This window comes from Molothrus ater, chromosome Z (genome assembly GCF_012460135.2).
Source record: "Molothrus ater isolate BHLD 08-10-18 breed brown headed cowbird chromosome Z, BPBGC_Mater_1.1, whole genome shotgun sequence".
Lineage (NCBI taxonomy): Eukaryota > Metazoa > Chordata > Aves > Passeriformes > Icteridae > Molothrus > Molothrus ater.
In genome coordinates this window covers 43,239,601-43,259,416 of record NC_050511.2, presented here as the reverse complement: position 1 = coordinate 43,259,416, position 19,816 = coordinate 43,239,601, and the positions used below count along the sequence as shown (strand labels likewise).

The following is a 19,816-nucleotide window of genomic DNA, read 5'->3' as shown; positions in this document are numbered from 1 at the left end:
CCTTGACCTGAGGGGCAACAGGGGGAGCAATGGTCAGCTGCAGTAGAAAAGTCCTTCATTATCCAGGTTTTGGATGAATGTGGGTTATTCCTTGACAATTCCTTGTCACTGCACACATTTACTCCTGTTAGCAAAACTTCTTATTTAAGTGAGCTTGAATCTGGTGAACATACTAAAATATGTTATGTGTTCTGCATAGTAACTGATTTTTATTCAAACATATTCATTATAGACAGCAGTTTAGAAAGGTAAGAACCTGCTATGGCTTATTTTTTTAATACAGATGTATCTATCTTGCTATAATGGAGAAAGGAAATCCATTTAAAAAGCATCATTAATCCACAAAACCACTACCCATGCTATGTTTTAGAAGTATATTTAATTTTAGAACTGCACTCAATGAAAATAAAGTACAAATTAAGAAATGGGAACCAGTTTAAGTCACAGAAAATAAACAGAATTCACTGTGTGTTCAATTTGTCACCTTTTCTTTTGGAAAACTGGAACTGATTCAAGTCAGCTAATGAGTAGGCCATAAAATTGTTCACCCTGTATTCTTTTACTGTAACAGCATTAATGACTGTCTGTATCAAAAAATTAAATCAGCAGAACAGTAAGCATGGACAATTAATTAAAATAAGCCCTGAACCCAGGCTACTGGACATTTTTTATAGCTGGCAGGTGGAACAGAGTTGTACATAATTCACCCAACATTCCCAAGTATTCACCTCATTTTTGGAGGTGAAAATTTATTTTTTTCCCCAGCTACATATTGTCCTATGCAGGATAAACTCAAGTGCTTAAACCAACCCAGATGGACAGGCTCTCCACTCTTTTCAAAGCATATCTTAACCACAGAGATGTGTTCAGTTAGACTGAATACATAAGTTTGACACTATCTACTGTGGAAAGGAGGTGGAAATTCTGTATGAAACTACTGAATTCACTGGCAGTTAGAGACAGCAAAAAAAGAGAGTATTTTAGACTTAATACACCTCAATATGTGTAATTTCTGCCTAAACACAGTATCATTTCAATGTTTTTCCTATAATGCGCAGGTGCCATTGCACATTTGTTTCTTGGCTAATGTATAAAATAATCACTTCATGCTGCTTTGGTGCCTAGTGAGTACACGAGTGAGTAAGTAAATAACTGCAAAAGACTACTTATCCTTGCAGTTTTTAAATCAAATCATATCAACAGTGTATTTTCCAGTGAAATATCCCAACAAACCAACAAACTACTGAAAACATAGTATTGTCATGTAACATGACAGCTCCAAATTTCTAATACCAGTAAAGCCAAAGAACAATTTGCATAGAATCAGAGAATGTTCTGTGCTGGAAGGGATCACAAAGATCACCAAGCTCCAATCCCCCTGCTTTGAACAGGGGGATGCCTTTCACTAGACCAGGTTGCTCAGAGGTCCATACAGCCTGGCCTGAACACTTCCAGGGATTGATTGGGCATCCACAATTTTCTCTGGGCAGCCTGTTCCAGTGCCTCACCACCCTCACAGTAAAGAATTGCTTCCTCAAACCTAATCTAAACCTACTCTCTTTCAGTTTGAAGTCACTCCCTTTGCCCTGTTACAACATGCCCTTGTAAAAAAGTCCCTCTCCATCTTTCTTGTAGGCTCTCTTCAGGCTGCAATTAGGTCACCCTGAAGTCTGCTCTTCTCCCGGCTGAACAATCCCCGATGTCTTCGCCTTTCCTCATAGAAGTGCTCCATCCTCCTAATCAACTCTGTGCCACGCAAACATGCATTAACCTTAATGCTGCATTGGCAGAGTGCATGCAAACATCCACTTGTTTTTAGCACAGCATTTTCTTTCTATGCGAGTATCACACTACTCGGATCTTTCCCCTAAGCACACTTTAATATAACAGAAACTCTGGTAATTATGGCAAAAATAGGGGCAACAATTTCAGCTGTCAGTCATCCCTGGAGAAAAAGTAAATATGGTAGAGAGCATGAAGCTACGAAGGAAAAAATATGCGTTCTATCCTGCTCACTTCCCCTCATCCGTGGATGGAGCTGGAAGCTCGGAGCCGCGGCTCGGGCACCGCCCGCTGCTCAGAAAGGGCAATTCCGAAGGAAGCCTCGTAGAGAACTCAACTACCAGTCCCCAATACAGATCTGGGCTGGATCACCCTTCAAAGGAACCGGGCATGTTTCAGGCTCTACCAACAGGTTTCCTTCCCAGCTTGCACGGGACGCGGCCTCGCCCGTCCCCGCCGTGGCTGGGCCCGGTGCCCGCCCGCGCTCCGAGCCCGTCCTGCCCCGCGCACCCCACAGCGCGCTCTGCCCCGCGGCGCGACCCTGGGAGGGCCCCGCCGGGGCCGCCACAGCGGCGGTGTCCCCTTGCTCCTCTCCGGGATACACGGCCTCTCTCCGCCCGGACGAGGGCAAGTGCGCCCGTGTGGGGCTGCTCTTCTCACTGTCCGCCTAAGCAGGGAAAGCACCATGCTCCTGCCCAAGACACCCCGTGTCCGCCCGATGAAGGCACCCCGGCAACGCTCTGAGCCCCATGGGGGTGCGGGGCAGGGCCGAGCCCCATGGCGGGGAGGAGGAGCAGGAGCAGCCGCAGCCGGGATTGGGGCTCGCCGGCACCGCCCGGCCGGTCGGGGGGGAGGAGGCGGCGGGAGGAGGAGCGGTGGCGCGGACCGCAGCGAGCTGGCGGGGCTCGGCGCGGCGGTCCCTGAAGATGGCGGCGGCGGAGCCGGGTGCTGCTCCGGGCAGCGGGAGCTGCGCTCCAGCGGGTGGCGGCTCCGTGCCCGTCCTTTTCTGCTTCTCGGTTTTCGCGCGGCCCTCCAGCGTGCCCCACGGCGCTGGCTACGAGCTGCTGATCCAGAAGTTCCTCAGCCTCTACGGGGACCAAATAGACATGCACCGTAAGTTCGTGGTGCAGCTCTTCGCCGAGGAGTGGAGCCAGTACATCGACCTGCCGAAGGGCTTCCTGGTCAACGAGCGCTGCAAGGTGCGCCTGGTCCCGCTGCAGATCCAGGTGAGAGCGGCCGCCACAGGTGCGTGTGTGCAACCCGTCCCGTCCCGCCGCGGCGGGCCCCGGCCCCTTCCGGGAGAAGTGAGGGATCCTGGAGCCGGCTGGGACCGTGGTCGCAGTCCCCACAGCCCGCGCTCACTTGTCTCTCCGTGGAAACTTTTGGTTTCCCCAGCCGGGGAGGCAGGTGCGGTTTGCGCCACGCGCGTGTGGTTTACCGGGCTTTGCCTTCGGCTCGCCAGAACTTACTGGGCGTCATGAATGGGAAGACAAGTCAGGTCGCTGAAGTAATCAATGCTCTCCGTTAAATCAGGTGGCTGGTCATACCCGGCCTTAGCCGCGGGTAATGCTGCGAGGTGGAGAGTGCCAGTAAAGTGGGCTCTGCCAGAGCTCGGTATCTTGGCTTGTAGTTCATCAGGACCTCTGTATCCCTCTTTGGCTCAAAAAGCTCTTTCTGATATGCAGGTCTATAGCTTGGTAGTTCTGTAGCCACAAACCAGGAAGCCAGACTGCCAGATAGATGCAGTTACGTGTGCTTTCCTATGAAGATACTTTTATGCCCGCTAGAGATTGGTGCAAGTTGTGCTCTAATACTTCCACTCAAAACACATTGATTCTTCCTTTCTCCTGTATCTAAGAATTCAACTTAAAAAAACCCCACAAACCAAAACAGACCCCAGGATTAAACCCCACATCATTGCTGTTTTCATTCAGAACACTTTAAAAAAATTATAATTAGGAAATTTTAGTTTGCCTAGCCAACACTTCTCAGATGTTGGAAAAGTGTTATCATGAGAGCTGAAACATTGCTTGTCTTCTCTTAATGTTTTCAGAAATGTCTAATTAATCCTGTTTGTAAACTCTGCTTATCATAGTGTCTTGTATGCATAAACTCTCAAGGTGGTCTGTTTGCTTTCACTGTACATTAAGGGTGCCTTTGGCATCTTTTATTCTTTATGTATGGAAAGAATGGTTAAGAAGAGCAAATTAGTTTAATAAATTCTTAGCACATCATATACACTCATTATATTCAGTTTAAAACTTTTCTGTTTCTGTGTTGTAATTTATGGGGGCCCAATCAGAAAAACTGGAAAGGAATAGTCTTTCCAGCTTGCAGAAAGAGTTGGTATAGATGTTAATGGAAGCAAGGATTTTAAAAACAGAATTTGGGTATTCTGGGCATATAACAGTGTTTCAGGTCAAAATTTGGTTCTCATTTGTGCATGCAGATCACTACTCTGCAAAGACTCCCTTGCAGATGCCTTCTGCACTGAAACTGTAAATGCAGCTCAAGCATTTGTAGCAGGACATACGTCTTGGAATAAAGGTCAGTACTGAGACAAGGATACATCACTCCCAGGGTGCAAATGCGCTATACAGCTTTGACTGCAGGGATTCAGGATGAACCAATATTTTATGCATTATTGCCTATTTGATTGCCTACTTACACCAATACTGTTGCAGTTCTGTTGCAGCTGTTGATATGAAAAGGATGGTATTTGTGGGTTATTCCTTGATATGTTTTAGCAGCTGTGAATGAGCTGAAGATGTCTCAAATGAGACATCACAATGATGTCAGTCAGCTTGCCTTAAGCCAGAGACAGGTGCTCAGAGATCACTTGTTTGAGAAACATTTGGTATGATACAGACACAGCTGAGCTTTTAAAGACCTTTAGGACTTAGTGATGGGAATATTAAACTTTCTGTGTATTCATTCAGGCATTGCCACTATTATATGCCATTTTTTCCTTCCCTCCTGCTTTTTCTCCCTCCCTTCCTCCATGATTTATCTGCAGTTACACACAACATTGATTTGTCAACTCTGTGCGTGGCATAGTCAGTGGAATCACTGTTTTGGATGTACGTTTCAAGAGGGACAACTTTTGTTTGCTGATGTGATTAGACTTTCATATTTAGAAAGATATTTCTGGTTTAAAATTAAAATTCAGAGATGCTAGCAGCTGTATCACTAGACAATAATTTCAGAGTTTTTATATGCATGTTTTATGAGGTATATGTATGCATTTAGTTGGAGGTAGGATTTTAACCTTTAAGGCAGCTAATCTCTGGTATGTTATCCTTCCATTTTTATTCCTGTGCAGGCCTGTCATAGAAGGATGCCTTTTGGTATAACAGCTCACAGAATGTCAGCATCAAATGATGTTCGACTGGGCTGTTTCAATTTCTTGTCCCTGCAGCTGAGGGGGACAGTAATCTCATGGAGGAATTACCATATGCTGCCCTTGGAAAGCCACTCCATGAACTCATTTCAAAGCTTGATCTGTACAGGGACGTTTGCTCATTCATTGTTTTATGCCTTTGTACCATCCTCATATATGTACATTTGTTTGGTCCAGATGTCCTGACACGAAACAGTCACTTAAGCTTTTGATGGCCATGCAGCATTAGGCAGGCTGGTGGGGAGCACTGCACTGTGATGTTCTGCCTGGCTGCCACTCCTCAACTCGAATCTCCTCCACCCAGACATGCAGTGGACATTTCCTCAAGGGACATTTCCTCAAGCCTCTCTCAAATGGAGGGACTGCATCTGCTTTTCATAAATAAAGTCTTATAAAAATCTTTTAACAGGAGACTATAACATTTGTAGTTTGGGTGAAGCAATGCAGGACCGCTTTAATCACCTCTACATAGAGTAGAATAGTGCTATAAAAGTTATTGTATTTTCCTGTAGCGTTATTGTACCTGCTTTTGGAGGAGAGAAGTAAGGAAAAAGACTTTGGTGATATCCAAAGAAAAGACAGCTATATGCACATTACAGCTGTGTAATAGAGCAGTTTAGGCAGTTGCAAATACATAACCAAGAGAGACTATTTCACAGTTACTGTCATAACTTCAAGGTGACTTCTCCTCAGGAGGGCTTGTACTCTGTATTTACAAACTAGTAAACCTTAAGATACTGAAGCTAAAAGGGTAAAATTATTGCTGAAACCATTGCATAAAAGTATGTCTATTTCAGGATAGTTTTTTGAGACAGGTTGCTGTCTCAGTCATATCTGTCTTGAAAAAACTTCTGCTGAATGATAAGCTAAATAAAATATAACAATTAATACACAGATTTTCACTCTTATTGCATATACCTGATGTTACTCAGATAGTCTGGAGCTAGAACTAACTAAGTCAGGAACTCAAGTCCATTTTCTGAAGACCAGGAAAAGCCAAAGCACAAATTGCAGGGATTCTATTTGGGGGTTTTAGGGTGAAAGTACAATTTTTGATAAACTATTACATTCCTAAATAAATAAGTTTTTCAAAGTTTTTTGAAAAGCAGCATGTGGGACCTTAAAGAAGGGAGGGAAAAGGGGCTGAAAATACTGAAAGAGGATTTTTTTTCTCTAATCCAGACTCCTTGTTTGTATATCTTTACTCTGTAACAAGCATTTTAGTAATTTTAAATTTTGCTGAAGACTTTTGTACCACATTAGTTATATGTACATCATGTGTTTTTTTAACTAAATCTGTCCTTTTTAAATGCTGAATTACATGTAGAAGGCTGCACATTAGCTTAGCATAAGATAAATATTTATTTTTCTAAATTGAAATACTTGTAACCTGTTTTTCTCTTAAAATACATCAAACTGAATTGATCCATTTTTTAACATTTGAAATATAGCAGCAAAGTACAACTGAATCTTACCAATTTTCTTTGAGAAATACAGAAGAAAAGGTGGTAGCTTCTTTTTGTTGTTGTCTCTTTTGTGCCATTCTTGAAATACCAAGGTTGCAACATCCCCCAGTCTGCCCTTTTAGTATGTAACCTTTAGTAGGTGACATGATATTTATGACGTCACTAGTGATGTCAAATGGGGTTATTTCTTTGCTTCCAGTTTCTTGTTCTTTACAAATACTGTGAGGAAATTTCATTTTGTAAGTCTCATGATTTCCTGGACTTTGAACAGGTAAAGAACAGATAAAAAGCCAGTCAGTATATGTGAATATTTTTGTAAAGCTGAACCTATAATTATAGTACTTCATCTCAATCACATTTTTGTCTGATTAATAATAATAATAATAATCAGCAGAGATGATAAATAGATGTGGAAAAGCACCTCTGCTTTCCCACCTAGGTCTTTTCTAGAGTAGGATTTAAAGCTGTATGTAACTCGTGACAGCATACCTTTAAATCCTGGTCTGGACAAGGTCCTAGACTTCTTTAGCTGGGTAAAAGAGCTGCATCAGGTTACTTGACCATTTGATGTACCTATTCTGGTTGTGCTGTGGGTAACCTTCAGCTGGAGGACAGAAAATCCTAACTAAGAGAAATGAAGTGCAACAAGTGGAAATGCTTATGTACTGTTGAGGGGAACTTCAGGTCATTTGGGTTTTGATGGTTTTTTTTTTTTTTTTACGTTTATTTTGAGTTCAAGTTGTTTAATGGTATTGTGGCTGAGTAGATGTAATATGCAGGGTGGATTCAGGCAGATACTGTGTGGCTGCAGTGACTCACAGTCCTTGCCCAGCTTGCCTCTTTCTGCAGTGAAGTCAAACAGGTGTTGATGTGCCAGCCCAGGTTTGATGTTTAGGTGTAGTTTTGCCCTCACCCCAGCTCTTTGGGATGTCGCACTGGGGAAGCCTGGGTGATTTTCACTGCCAGATGTGAAGTGGAAGTGTCACAGCATTCTTGTAGATGGGGAGGATGGCATTGAAAGCAAGTGAGTTGTAGGATTTATGTGGCCCACTAAAGAACTAGTAAACTAAACCTTTCCTTTATACATAGCAAATACTTACATGAATTTATTTATGGACTCTGTTAGCTACTATTTATGAAACTTAATTTCAAACTGCTTTCTGCTGCACTCTGCCCTGCCCACATCTGGTCTCCCATGTAACACCAGCAAGTGTTACTCTTTGATCTTAGCCTCCCTTTCTTCCAGTTTCCTCTTGTTCTGCCACAATTCAGACTGCAAGCTAATCAGAAATAAATAAGAAAATCAATATATGAATTATTTGTGTTAGACTTTGTTAAAGCGTTTATTTAGCAAATATACAATTGACACAACTTTATTTTAGAGAGCTGCTGGCATGAATCTGAAGGCATAAATTAAATCATATGAAACCAACTTGACAGTAAAGAAAAGCAGATATAGTGCTTTTGCTCCAGCTCCCTGTGCTTCTTGACATAAACATATGAGATTCCGTGGAAGTCTATAGTAAGAATACTCTGTGGCTTGAAAGACAGTCAGTTTTCTTCTGCACTTCACTGCCAAATCAGAATAAAATTGTATTGTGCTCTATAAAAATGGCTTTCAAATCCACTGTTTTTAATTATTCCATTGTTTGTCTCCTTGACAAAACTTAGGGCAAATACTGTTTTTGCAGAAGATCCCAGGCTGGAAGGAGCTGCAAGCATCTGAAAAAGCAGACTTCAGGTATTTCAGGACAAGCTGGAAAAACCGGGTGCAATAAGATGCATTTCAAAATGGAAGTAGCAATGTAGAAATAATCAGCTACACAAACAGAAGATGAGGGAGAGTTCAGGGGATGATTTATAAGTCTAAAATATACCTCAGGAGTCTAAGTGTCATCCATTATGAAAAGAGCAAATACTGTACTGGAAAGTACAGAATAAAAAGGGCCTGGAAGGGCTGTGAATTGGCTGATATTTGTGGCTCTGCTAGAGCAGTGAAGTAGTATGGGCAGAGAAACACTGTTGTGATAGTAGTATTGAGTGCCTCATTCCAGATTGCAATTTGAAAATTACCCCAGGGAGGACCATGAAAACAATTTGTAGGAAGAAATACTAAAAGCATTAGATACGTTTTAGAACAAGGAGTGGGAAAGGAAGGCCTAAAGGGAGACCTAAAGCTCTGATTCTTAAGGTCTGGTAATAAGTTCTGCACGTGGTTATCCATGTGAGGGAGGGTTGTAATGCTCTTGTGTTTCAAATTCACTGTGGACCTAACTGTAAGTAATAATCATAAATGTGAGCAAAGGAGGTATGGATGAGAAAACACTGAAAGGCAAAGGTAACAGAGCTGTGGGATGGGTTTTACAAGAGTTCTGTCTCTGATGGGTCAGACCATGTGGTCATCTCTGAAGAATATTATTTATGTTTGTTTGATCCTTCCGTAGGGGAAGACTATGCTGCTTCTTGAAGACTTTCCAACTCTATTCACATTTGTTCCTCTGCTAGGGGTGGTGGTGCCATCTGCTGCACTGGCAGAGGAAGGTGCATATAGTAGATTAACTTCGTGTTGGTCATTCTGTAGTCCATGATGGTTTGTGGTTCAGACAGATGTTAAAAAATTACAGAATTACAGAATCAGTTAGACTATAAAAGACCTCTGAGACTGAGTCAAGCCTATAACTGAACCCTGCCATATCAATTAGAGCATGGCGCCAAATGGTACCTCCAGTCTTTCCTTCAATGCCTTCAGCGACAGCGCCTCCACTACCTCCCTGGGAGCCCATTCTAATATCTAATCTCCCTTTCTGTGAAGAAATTCTTCCTAATGTCCAACCTAAACCTCCTCTGGTGCAGCTGTTAAAGTGATGGAAAGATTTAAAGGAGAAAATGATAGTCTTTGCTTGTCATATAAATGCTAAGACAAAATGGCACAGTAGGAACCACACTTATAAATATTATTTATTCCATTTTTTTGTTTTTATTGCTTAGCAGTAGGAAAGTTAAATGTCATGATTGACTTCTGTGATGGTAGTAAGTGCCAGAGCTGGAATGGGTCACAGTATGTGTTCCCTGTGGTGTTGAATTGTACATTAATACTGCCTGCCAACTGCCTTTTTCATTGTTCAGGCAAATGATGTGGTATGATGGATGGTATTCAAGAACAAGGTGGCTATTTAATTTTATGTCAAATCTTTCTTGGTCCCAGACCTCATTCATTACCTGGTGTAGAGTTGCAGAAGTTTTACTTGGGAAAAGTATCTAGAGGCTGTCTTCCCTAGCCCCTTGATCAAATCAGCTGCTGCATTGCTGAATACTGAAATCTCATAGGATTGAAAATCTCACATCTGTGGTAAATTTTTTCAGTGCAGCTGTATCTTCCTGGTGAAAAAGATTTCCCTAATGCCTGTTGTGATGCTCTTCTGTCTTCCTGTGGTATCAGTGAGCCCAGTGTTACATCATCTGCACTGTGGTTGTTACTGCATTTGCCTCTGTAACTGCTTGTATTAAGAGTGTTGCTGTTTGGCTCACAAGGACTGGAGGAACCATGTTTATGAATGCTTGCTGCTTTGGCAGTAGTGGTGTAATGAATCTGAGAATTGAGGGAATTTAGTATTTGCAATTGTTAGCATACAAGTAATTTTCCCAACAGTTTGAACAGGCCATTGCATGTGTTTAAGCATTGCTATTATTAAGCATGGCCTTGGGAATTGAGATCAGCATCATTTTACTCTGGAGACATGTGATGAATCAGTGAAAGTTTTGGAATGAATATTTATCAATTCCAAATTCCTTTGTGGTGAGTTGACCTTGGCTGGCCACCACGTGCCCACCAAACTGCTCCATCAGTTGTCCTCAGTAGGACAGAGGGGAGAAAATATGACCAAGAAGCTTGTGCATCAAGATAAGGACAGAGAGGAATTTTGCCAATTACTGTCATAGAAAAAACAGACTTGGGGAAATCAGTTTGATATAGTGCTAATCAATAACCAAGTGAAATAATCAGAAATAAGAACAAATGTAAAAACACCTCTTCCCTATGCCTCCCTTCTTCCCTGGTTTAGCTCTAGTTCCAACTTCTCTACCTCTTCCCTTCAAACAGCACAGAGGGATGGGGAATGGGGTTTGTGGTCTGTTCATAAAACTTCACCTCTCCCACTCATTCTTTTCACACTCTTCCCCTGCTCCAGAGAGGGGTCCCTCCTGTGTGAGATAGTATGTAGTGAACTTCCCAAATATGCATCCTTCCCACAGGCTGCATTCCTTCCCAGACATTCTGCACATGGGCTCGACAGTCACAGGTCACTTCAGAGAGTCACTAAAGTGGGGCCCTTCAGAGTCTCAGCCTTCTTTAAGGCATATTGCAGGCCTTCTTCAAGGCTGTGCTGTGGGGTCCTCCATGGACTGCAGGTGGATTTCTGTTCCACTGTGGAAGCCCATGGGCTCCAGGGGCACAGTTGCCTCACCATGGTCTGCACCAGGAGCTGCTGGGGAATCTCTGCTCCAGCACTTGGGGCATCTCCTGTCTCTCCTTCTACACTGACCTTGGTGTCTGAAGTGCTCTTTATCCCACATATTCTCACCCTCCTCTCATAGCTGCTGTTGGACAGTGGGTTTTTTTACCCTTTCTTAAATATGTTAGCATATTAGAGTTGTCACCAGCATCACTGATGTAGCAGATCTGTCTTGGATTCAGCTGGCATTAGTGCTCTCTTGACATGAGGCTGTTTCTGGCATCTCACAAAAGCCACCCTTACAGCCTCCCCTCACTACCAAAACCTTGCACATTAACCCAATACACCTGCAGTCTTCCGAAATACATTCTTTTACAGATTTTGTAATTTTGTTTAAGTTTAAAACATTACAACCTCAGATTGCAGAAAATGAAGTGTATATAATTAATGGGTACTTCCCAGAAGTTCTTTATTCAATTCGATTTATCTGTCTGCTGAAAAGCTCCTGAATGGACGTAATTTCTCTTGAGTTGCCTTACAACTAAATGATAGTAGCTAGCTCTTTTCTTTCCCTGTAGCTTCCATCTGAAGCCCTATACTTTGGTTCAACCGATAGTGCAAGTAATTTATTTATAAAAATACAAAGCACTCTTTCTAAGTGTAAGAAAGTTAAGTATTTGCTTTATTTTTCTTATCCTCTCCCTTCTACCCTACTTGGTACCTTGTATGAGGGAAACTCTAGGAGATTACTTTTGTCATTAAAATGCATTCAGTTTGGTTTCTAATATTTACAATCTCTTCTACTTTCTTTCTAGCCTTGGACTTCCATCAGACTTGTGCAAAAAGATGTCATAGACAAATCAAATTGACTACACAATGGAAGTATTGAAAATATATGTACATACAATATCTGAAAGCAAGTGGAAGTATGAATTTTCTAAACTTTAATTTATCCTGAGTCTAGTTGAGTTCCAAGAATTGTGGATTTAAAAATGAATTTGAAGAGTTAATTTTGCTTTTGGTACTTTTTTTTTTGCTATTATTTAGGTGGTGTGTTCCTCTGCCCCCCTTCAGAGTTCAGAAATATCCGTGTACATTTATGTGGAATTCTGCTTCCCACCTAATAAAATCGTGATTAAAAATTGATGACTATACTGTACTGTTCAGTATCAGCTATTCATTTTACTTCAGAAACATACCAAAATTAGGCTTGAAAAACTTGTCTCCTATTTTGACTCAAAGTAACATAAATCCATAATCTAGTAGATGTATTGCAAACTCTTCCTCATTCTGCTGCATTTCTGAAGGGGTATCCACTGCCATGGAAAACATTACCTTTTTTTCTTTTTTTCAGATTACTACTTTGGGCAACCTGACACCCTCAAGCACTGTTTTTTTCTGTTGTGACATGCAAGAGCGATTCCGGCCTGCTATCAAATACTTCGGTGATATCATCAGCGTGGGCCAACGACTGGTATGTTGTAGTGAGTTTTGATCACTCATTGCGAACTTTTTTTATTATTTTACTTACAGTCTAACTATTACTTAGTATTAGATAATAACCAGTGTCTTTGTTATTGTTGTTCTACGTTGTCTTTTTTTTTCCTTTTTTTGAAAATGTTTTTCTCTCTGTCCTCTTACAGCTCCAAGGTGCACGGCTCTTGGGAATTCCAGTTATTGTCACTGAACAGTATCCCAAAGGTCTTGGCAGCACTGTGCAAGAAATTGATTTAACAGGAGCTAAACTTGTGCTTCCCAAGACAAAATTTTCAATGGTGTTGCCAGAAGTTGAAGCGGCATTAGCAGAGATCCCTGGTGTCCGGAGTATTGTCCTCTTTGGAGTAGAAGTAGGTGCATTGCAATTCTTACACTGGTTTATGGTAATGTTTATTGGCTCTCAAAGGGGCATCACTTTGTGTAATTAAAACAAACCAACTCAATTTATATAATTTATGTTACTTAGAGCTTAGATATCCTCTACAGAATAAATTAATTTTGTGTTGTCATTAATATTATCTCATTAAAGAATTTGAGATGAGATACTTGTAAACTACAGGCACTTGTCACAATCTTAACTGGCATTTAAAATGCATATTGAGTTCCCTCATACTGCCAGGGGTAGAAAAATACATATTTGCACTCTAATTAATGATGTACTCTAATTTGTGATTGTGTGACTTTCATTTCATAATAATGGTTTGTTGGTGGGTTTTCTGCCTTTGATTTCTCCCCTGTAGACTCATGTCTGTATCCAGCAAACAGCATTGGAATTAATTGGCAGAGGTCTGGAAGTTCATATTGTAGCTGACGCCACCTCATCAAGAAGTATGATGGACAGAATGTTTGCTCTTGAAGTAAGTTTCTTAATCGGGGCTTTCTTCACCTTGGGTTGGTATGTTAAGTTCTCTGCTTATTGTAGGCTAACAAGGAATTTCTATGGACAAAGCAGTGGATAAAAGTAGATTTGAGAAGAGATGAGTACTCTGATTCTTAAAATAGCATTAAAAATGGAGAAGAAGTACTGGCTTTTTTTAATCTCCTTGAATTATAATCTAATATGCATAACCCAGTTTGGAATGTTTGGAATTTAGCAGTGATTTTTCCATACAATATAGATTACTCTGTATAACATTAGTATTTTAGCATATCCCTTTATGCAGTGTTATCTCTACAGCAGAGTAAAAGTGCTATAAAGCTTTTGGCTTTGTTGTTCCAAAGATTATTTATTCAGGTGTTGAAATTCTTGAAGTGCAATGAAATACAGTTATGTGATCCTGTTCAAATCTCCTTGTACCTCTGTCCCTCCTCCTGCTTTTCCTCATCAGTGCAAATTAAAGTTTAATCGCAAGACCCTGATTATAGTAAACATTCCCCTCCCCCCTGCTTTTAGGAGCTTAGGCAAAGTAAATGTTGAGAAAGTGGAGATAAATGTAACAAGAAGATTTAAAAGCACATACAACTATGTTGTAGCAAATTCATTCAAATGATTTTTTGATGGTGTACTCCTAATTTGCCCACAGGCATCACTGTTGAAAGTCAAAACCTGATACATACATTAAGTATTGCAATTTTTTGCCTCAGGCCCTAATAATTATTTGAAGTAGAAACTAATGATAACCACAGCATGTTATGCTTTTTCATAGATTTTGAGAAGACTTAATTTCTTAAAGGCTAAAGAGAAATCCCCAGCACACAGTGATTGATGAAACCCGTGACTTTGATTAAGTGGAAACCTAATGTCAACTGTCACATAGAGCATAGGGACACACACAGAGTACAGGAGTGACTGAAGTCATGGACTTCCCAAATCAATGTGGTGCAGCAGCAGTAGGAGACAAAACAAATATAGAAAACCTGAAATCTGTTGGCCTTACTGTGGCCTTATTGTGACCTTATTATGGCCTTATTGTGTATGTTTTTGTACATTTATTACTTACAATGTGTCTGTAAGCATAGAAGTTGGACCAATGTAATAAAGGTTAAAAGAGTGACTAGCTAGCTTTGCTTTACTTTCTAGGCAAAAAGGTATTGATCTTAGAAGTGTGATTAATTTCAAAAGCTGTAAATTTTTCCATTTTTGGTAACTTTTTGGTACACCTTTGCAATGTGTTCTCAGTAAGCAAAAGAAAGCGTTTTTCTGTAGTCCCTTGTGTTGTCAGTCATTACAATATGAGTGAGCCAACACTTGCTGTGCGGAGTTCAGCCAGCAGCAACACCTTCTCTGCTGCACATGGCAGCAGCACATATCAACATTGTCGGCTTCTTGTGTTACAGAGCCTCACTTAAAAGTGCTACCAAGGGGAGTGGGCTAGTGCAAGCAAGACATGGGCATGCTTGGGAGGAGGAGACCAGGAGAAACAGACATGTATTGGACATGTCCTTAATCCTGATTGACTGTGGCATTATGGGGGAAGTGGGCAACGTACCAAAGTCTTGGGTAATCCTGCTTTAGTTTCACCATACAGCTCACAGTTCCTAGTCACATTCTTTTAATAAATGAGTCTAACATTGTCTCTTGTGCAAACTTAGGCAAGCTGGTGAGCTGAGGTGAGCTTTATTGACCAGGGTTCTTGGATCCTTTTCCATACCTTTCTGGGAAGATGAATGTAACATTTGCCTTTTCACAATAACACAGCCCTTCTCTATTCACAGTCACCTTTCAAGAATAATAAAGAGGGACTTTGCAGTGATAACCTCAGCAGCCCCAAATAACTCCCATCAGTTACTGGGAGTTACATCAGTAACTCCCTGCCCCTTCAGTTCTCCACATTTCCCATCACATAGCATGTGTTTTGATTGTGCTGGTGATGAATATACAAATATTTGAGTGGGTGTACTAGGAAGTGCAATTTGACTTAATTGGTAATGAAAGCATTCATGTCTCCTTGGATAACAGGTTGTTTCCACTTCTGTTGTGTGCTTAAAAATGACAGCAGGCAACAACTTCTCATTAAAAAAACCCTCAGAAACAAAAAAATCTTGAAACTTTCATTGATGAAATAACTCAACCCAAAAGTTCAAGGATGTGACTATTCTGAATCTTTGTTGTTCCAAAGAGTATGACTATTCTGAATCTGCCCCGTCTGATGAAGATGTCCTATGCCAGTGCTTGGTCTCAGATTGAGACAGCTTCGTCTGCTTCTGCTGGATTTCTTTTCTGTTCTTTGTCTTTTCTACTTTTTTCTGCAGTGTGGATGTAACATACTGTCAATACGTTCCTTCTCAAAGACTCTCTTCTAAGAAAACTTGTGATTTCCTTGGAAATCATCCAATATACTTAGCAAATGTATCTCTTATTTTCTGCTAATCTAAAATTTATAAAAATAATATCTAGTCCTAGAGAAGATATGAGGCAATGCCAGCCTCTTTTGAAATGTTATGGTGTGTTTTGCTTTTAAAGAGAAGGTGTTCTCTCTTTTCAATCAACATTTCACAGATAGAAATGATTTTTTTAAGGGTCTAGATTTTTTTTCTCATCCATGCTAGTTAAAACCAAAACCTTTGTATTCTTGGAGAGGCTCATGTTGAAAACATTGCCATAATATTTCGTATTAATTTTTCTGTTTTTCTTCTTTCTTGTATGCATGTGAATTTTAACAAATATGGTTCTACTGAGTAGGAGAGCTGAGGAAAGTAGTTACTTTGTTTCAGTGTAAGAACGTTGAGAGGCTTGTTGCTGTAATGGCAAGTAGGAAGTATTGAATTCAGTAAATCCAATGTTGTTAGTTTGTTTTTATGTGGACTGTAGTTACATATACTTTACTGGTTGGTCCCTTAAAGTTAGTAACTTTCACCCATCAGTTGGTTTGTAATTGAAGAGCTGGAAAGTTTGGAGCTTCTCTTTACTTTAATGATTACAGTTGAAACCTGTATGTACATATGTCTGTTCTCAGCCACTTGCCCTCCCTTAGCCCTTTCAGGATCCCATTAGATTTGGTGGAGCATGCAGCTGAGTAGAGGATGAGAGAGGTAAAGCTGACTCTATGAAGAGGTTTACTACCAAAGCATCTGTATGATGGCTGGGAAGATGATGGGGGGCATGGGTTGATCAGGTTTTGCTGAAGGTAACTTTGTTATGTAAGCGACAACCACAGTTTTAAAAGTCCAATAACTTTATAGTAAGTCCTGTACCTTGGGCTACGTGAAGCCCAAGCCCTATTGAGTTGCACACTTAAAAGATCTAGCAGACTTCTTTTGGTTTTGCTTTCTCTGCAGCTATATATTTTATCCTGTAGCCTGTGAGAACTGACTCTGGAGTTCCTGTCTGTAATGAAATGTAGTAAACCCCATAGATTTAAGAAAAGCACCATGGAGAATATGAACAATAGGAATGCTGAAACAGCAAAAGAAAATTCCTGTTTCCCTGTCCTTCGCCCTTAACCTATCTCTGTAACCCTATAAGGCAATGTCATGTTAACCCCTTACCCATTGGTCAAGCTTGGATCCTTTCCAACCCTATAAAAGAAGCATACTGTACCCCATTAGGGAGAAAGAAGAAGAGCAGAGACCCTTCACGGACCTCCCCAAATAAAGCCATCTCCGTGGAACAGCCTGCGCCTTCTCCTTCTCCTCTCTCTCCATCTGCTGCAGCCTCAAGCCTGGGACACCACTACCTAGCAAGCAAAGCTGAAATCCTGAGAGCTTGCTAATCACTATAGAGCTGATAATCACCATGCTTGCTGGATGGTAGCCCTGCGGCGTTGGCATGAGCGAGCTAGCCTCGGGCACCCGGTCCCTACCCAGGGACTGAGCTCCTGAGCCCTATTGCTCTGCTTTATGATAAGGACAAATCAGAGGCTTTATTAAAGTGGCGGCCCAACGTGGGGCGAAACATCATTTAAAAAGAGCTGCTGTTGTACCAGTTTGATTTATAATGTCTGTAGAAGAGATTTTTCCTCTTTCTCCAGAGATTATTGCTACTAGTATGCTCTGTGGTCCAAAAGCTGAAGTAGTCGTACATAACAAGGACTAAGAGAGAAATTGTTACAATTTCTTGCTTAATGCTGTTAAGTTGGACCTTGCTATTTTATTTTTTTCCCCAGGCCTTTCATCTGCATGAGAGTGAAGAAAGCTGTCCTCTGGGTTATGCAAAGGGAAAGGGTTGTTATTAAGATGTGTGGGGCTGCTGCCTATTAAATCTGACTTGGGGAAAGAATCTAGTTCAAGTAGAAAGACTTATTTGTAATCCAGGGCAGCCTTTTGCCGTAGAAAAGTCTAAACTCTGTCAGTTTTTCGTCCTAGCTTTATAAATTATACCACTAAGTAATGCTGGAATGGAATTGACAGTGCTTTTGTTCATAGGAGATGTTTTTAAAAATGCATCTTTTCTTTCAAAATTCACTCATTCACATTTGCAAATACCTTACATGATTTCTCTCTGCTCTTTTATTTTTCAGCGTCTTGCACGTACTGGAATTATAGTTACTACTAGCGAAGCGATATTGCTGCAGCTGGTAGCTGATAAAGAACATCCGAAATTCAAAGAAATTCAAAATCTCATTAAGGCAAGCGCCCCTGAGTCAGGGCTCCTTTCCAAAGTTTAAAGCAGGTATGGAGAAAGCAGATCTCACTGTCCTCTTTACAGAGGAAGGAAGGCTATAAGCGCACATGTACATGTTCTTTTGCTCAAAGTTTGGTAGGAGTGTAAAAATAAAAATTGACATACTTGTGCTTGCCTTAGCAAAATTGTCTGGTTATATGTCTGGGTGCCAATATGTTCTGTTTAGTTACAGCTGTCAGAAGTTCTGAGTATTATAGGACCCTTTTGTTGTCAAATTTCTTTATTTAAAAAAATAAATTAACAGAGGTGCCTGCTAGTCTATACTATACACTGATTGTAACAGCTCAAAAAAATGCATATTTCTGTGACACCCCTTGATTGTGTGCTTTGCAATTGTTCTGTGATGTCCTGTTTTACTTTTGTATTAATAGAAGATACTTACTTGTTGGATAAATGTGATATGCTTTAATGTTCTATATAAATGAAGTATTTTATTAGGGCAAAAGTTAAAACTGAGTAAGATATATGACCTATATGTGCGCTTTTGTTCTCTAGGATAAAATTTAAGCACTTTGAGGCAAGACACATAAATCAAGCAGAGCTGATGTTTGATTGCCCTAGGTAGCTGAAGTCTGCATCATGACTTTTGATTATACTGAAATTGACTGCCCAAGGCTGTATTTTCCTTAAGTGTATACAAACAGAAGACTGTTGTGTAATGAGTTCTTTATAAACAACTGGTGTCAACTCCATCAGAACTTAGGAGTATTACCAAAGCTTTAAATTGGAAATGCTAAGGATGTTTAATAATGAAAACTTTACAGGTTCGTGTGCTAAATCTACTAATATGTTTAGATTTATTTTGCTTTGTTTTACCCCCTGTTTAGTTAGATTGAATAATTCTGTCTAATTTACTCAAGAGGGCTCTGAAAGAAGGTTTAGCCTCTTTCGAATTTTGTGCTTTTTTTGTGGTCTATAGTTGGGTGGAGTGTGAATAGAATTTGGTCTAAAAATATTCTTCAGAAAAATAGCATCTTTAACATAATGATATATATTTTTTCTATCTAGAACTAATCTTTCAATAAGTGATTATTCATAAAGGCACTTCCTTCATGTTCTAGGGGATTAAACAATGTTGTATAAAGTTTACAGTGTGCCTGAGACATTTATTTTTTTTAAAGAGTACTAGAAGATGTCATACTAACCACTGATCTTTTTGGTAGAGAAGCTATTAAAGTATATGTATTGTTTTAAATTGCTTATTTTCCCTGCAAGATGGCTCTAAAATAATTGTTTCATAAATAAAAATAATTTTAGTTGTTTCATATAACCTTTGTTCAAAAGAAATAAAAAGTTAACATTTGCTGTCTCTTTTTTGCTTGTGATATTTATTGTAGAGCAAATCCTGAAAGCTGTGTTTGACATGGACTTTATTCTAGTTTGTACAGCTGTAGAAGTTCTATGGATGTCATGGGAATTTTGTGTAAAGATCAAGGGTGGATAATGTTGAATGATTCTTGTCTTCAGCATCTAGTTACAGTGTTATTTAACACTCAAGAATATGAGGAATTAACATTATGCTTCAAGCTGGAGGCTGGAATGCTAGTTGGGTTAAGAACACTTGCTCTATTGCTGACCTACTTTTAACCTACTTTCCTCGTATATTAATTGTGTTTCTGAGCAGTACGAAGTTCACTTTTATCAATCAAATCAACAG

At 40.3% G+C, this 19,816-nt stretch overlaps 1 protein-coding gene across 1 annotated transcript; it reads left to right on the top strand.

The window, feature by feature from the left end:
* Positions 1-2,666: 2,666 nt before the first annotated feature.
* ISOC1 (isochorismatase domain containing 1) lies at positions 2,667-19,468 on the top strand. The gene is made up of 5 exons (XM_036403600.2): positions 2,667-3,008; positions 12,454-12,573; positions 12,743-12,946; positions 13,337-13,453; positions 17,996-19,468. The coding sequence occupies exons 1-5, from the start codon at positions 2,709-2,711 to the stop codon at positions 18,140-18,142; spliced, it is 888 nt and encodes a 295-aa protein (XP_036259493.1). The 5' UTR covers positions 2,667-2,708; the 3' UTR covers positions 18,143-19,468.
* Positions 19,469-19,816: the final 348 nt, after the last annotated feature.

What these genes read in the sequence shown, in the direction of transcription:
- ISOC1 (XM_036403600.2), top strand. Translation starts at nt 2,709, where the DNA reads ATGGCGGCGGCGGAGCCGGGTGCTGCTCCGGGCAGCGGGAGCTGCGCT. An exon ending in TGGTCCCGCTGCAGATCCAG is followed by an intron (nt 3,009 to 12,453) that starts GTGAGAGCGGCC and finishes TCTTTTTTTCAG; the next exon opens with ATTACTACTTTGGGCAACCT. An exon ending in TTGTCCTCTTTGGAGTAGAA is followed by an intron (nt 12,947 to 13,336) that starts GTAGGTGCATTG and finishes TCTCCCCTGTAG; the next exon opens with ACTCATGTCTGTATCCAGCA.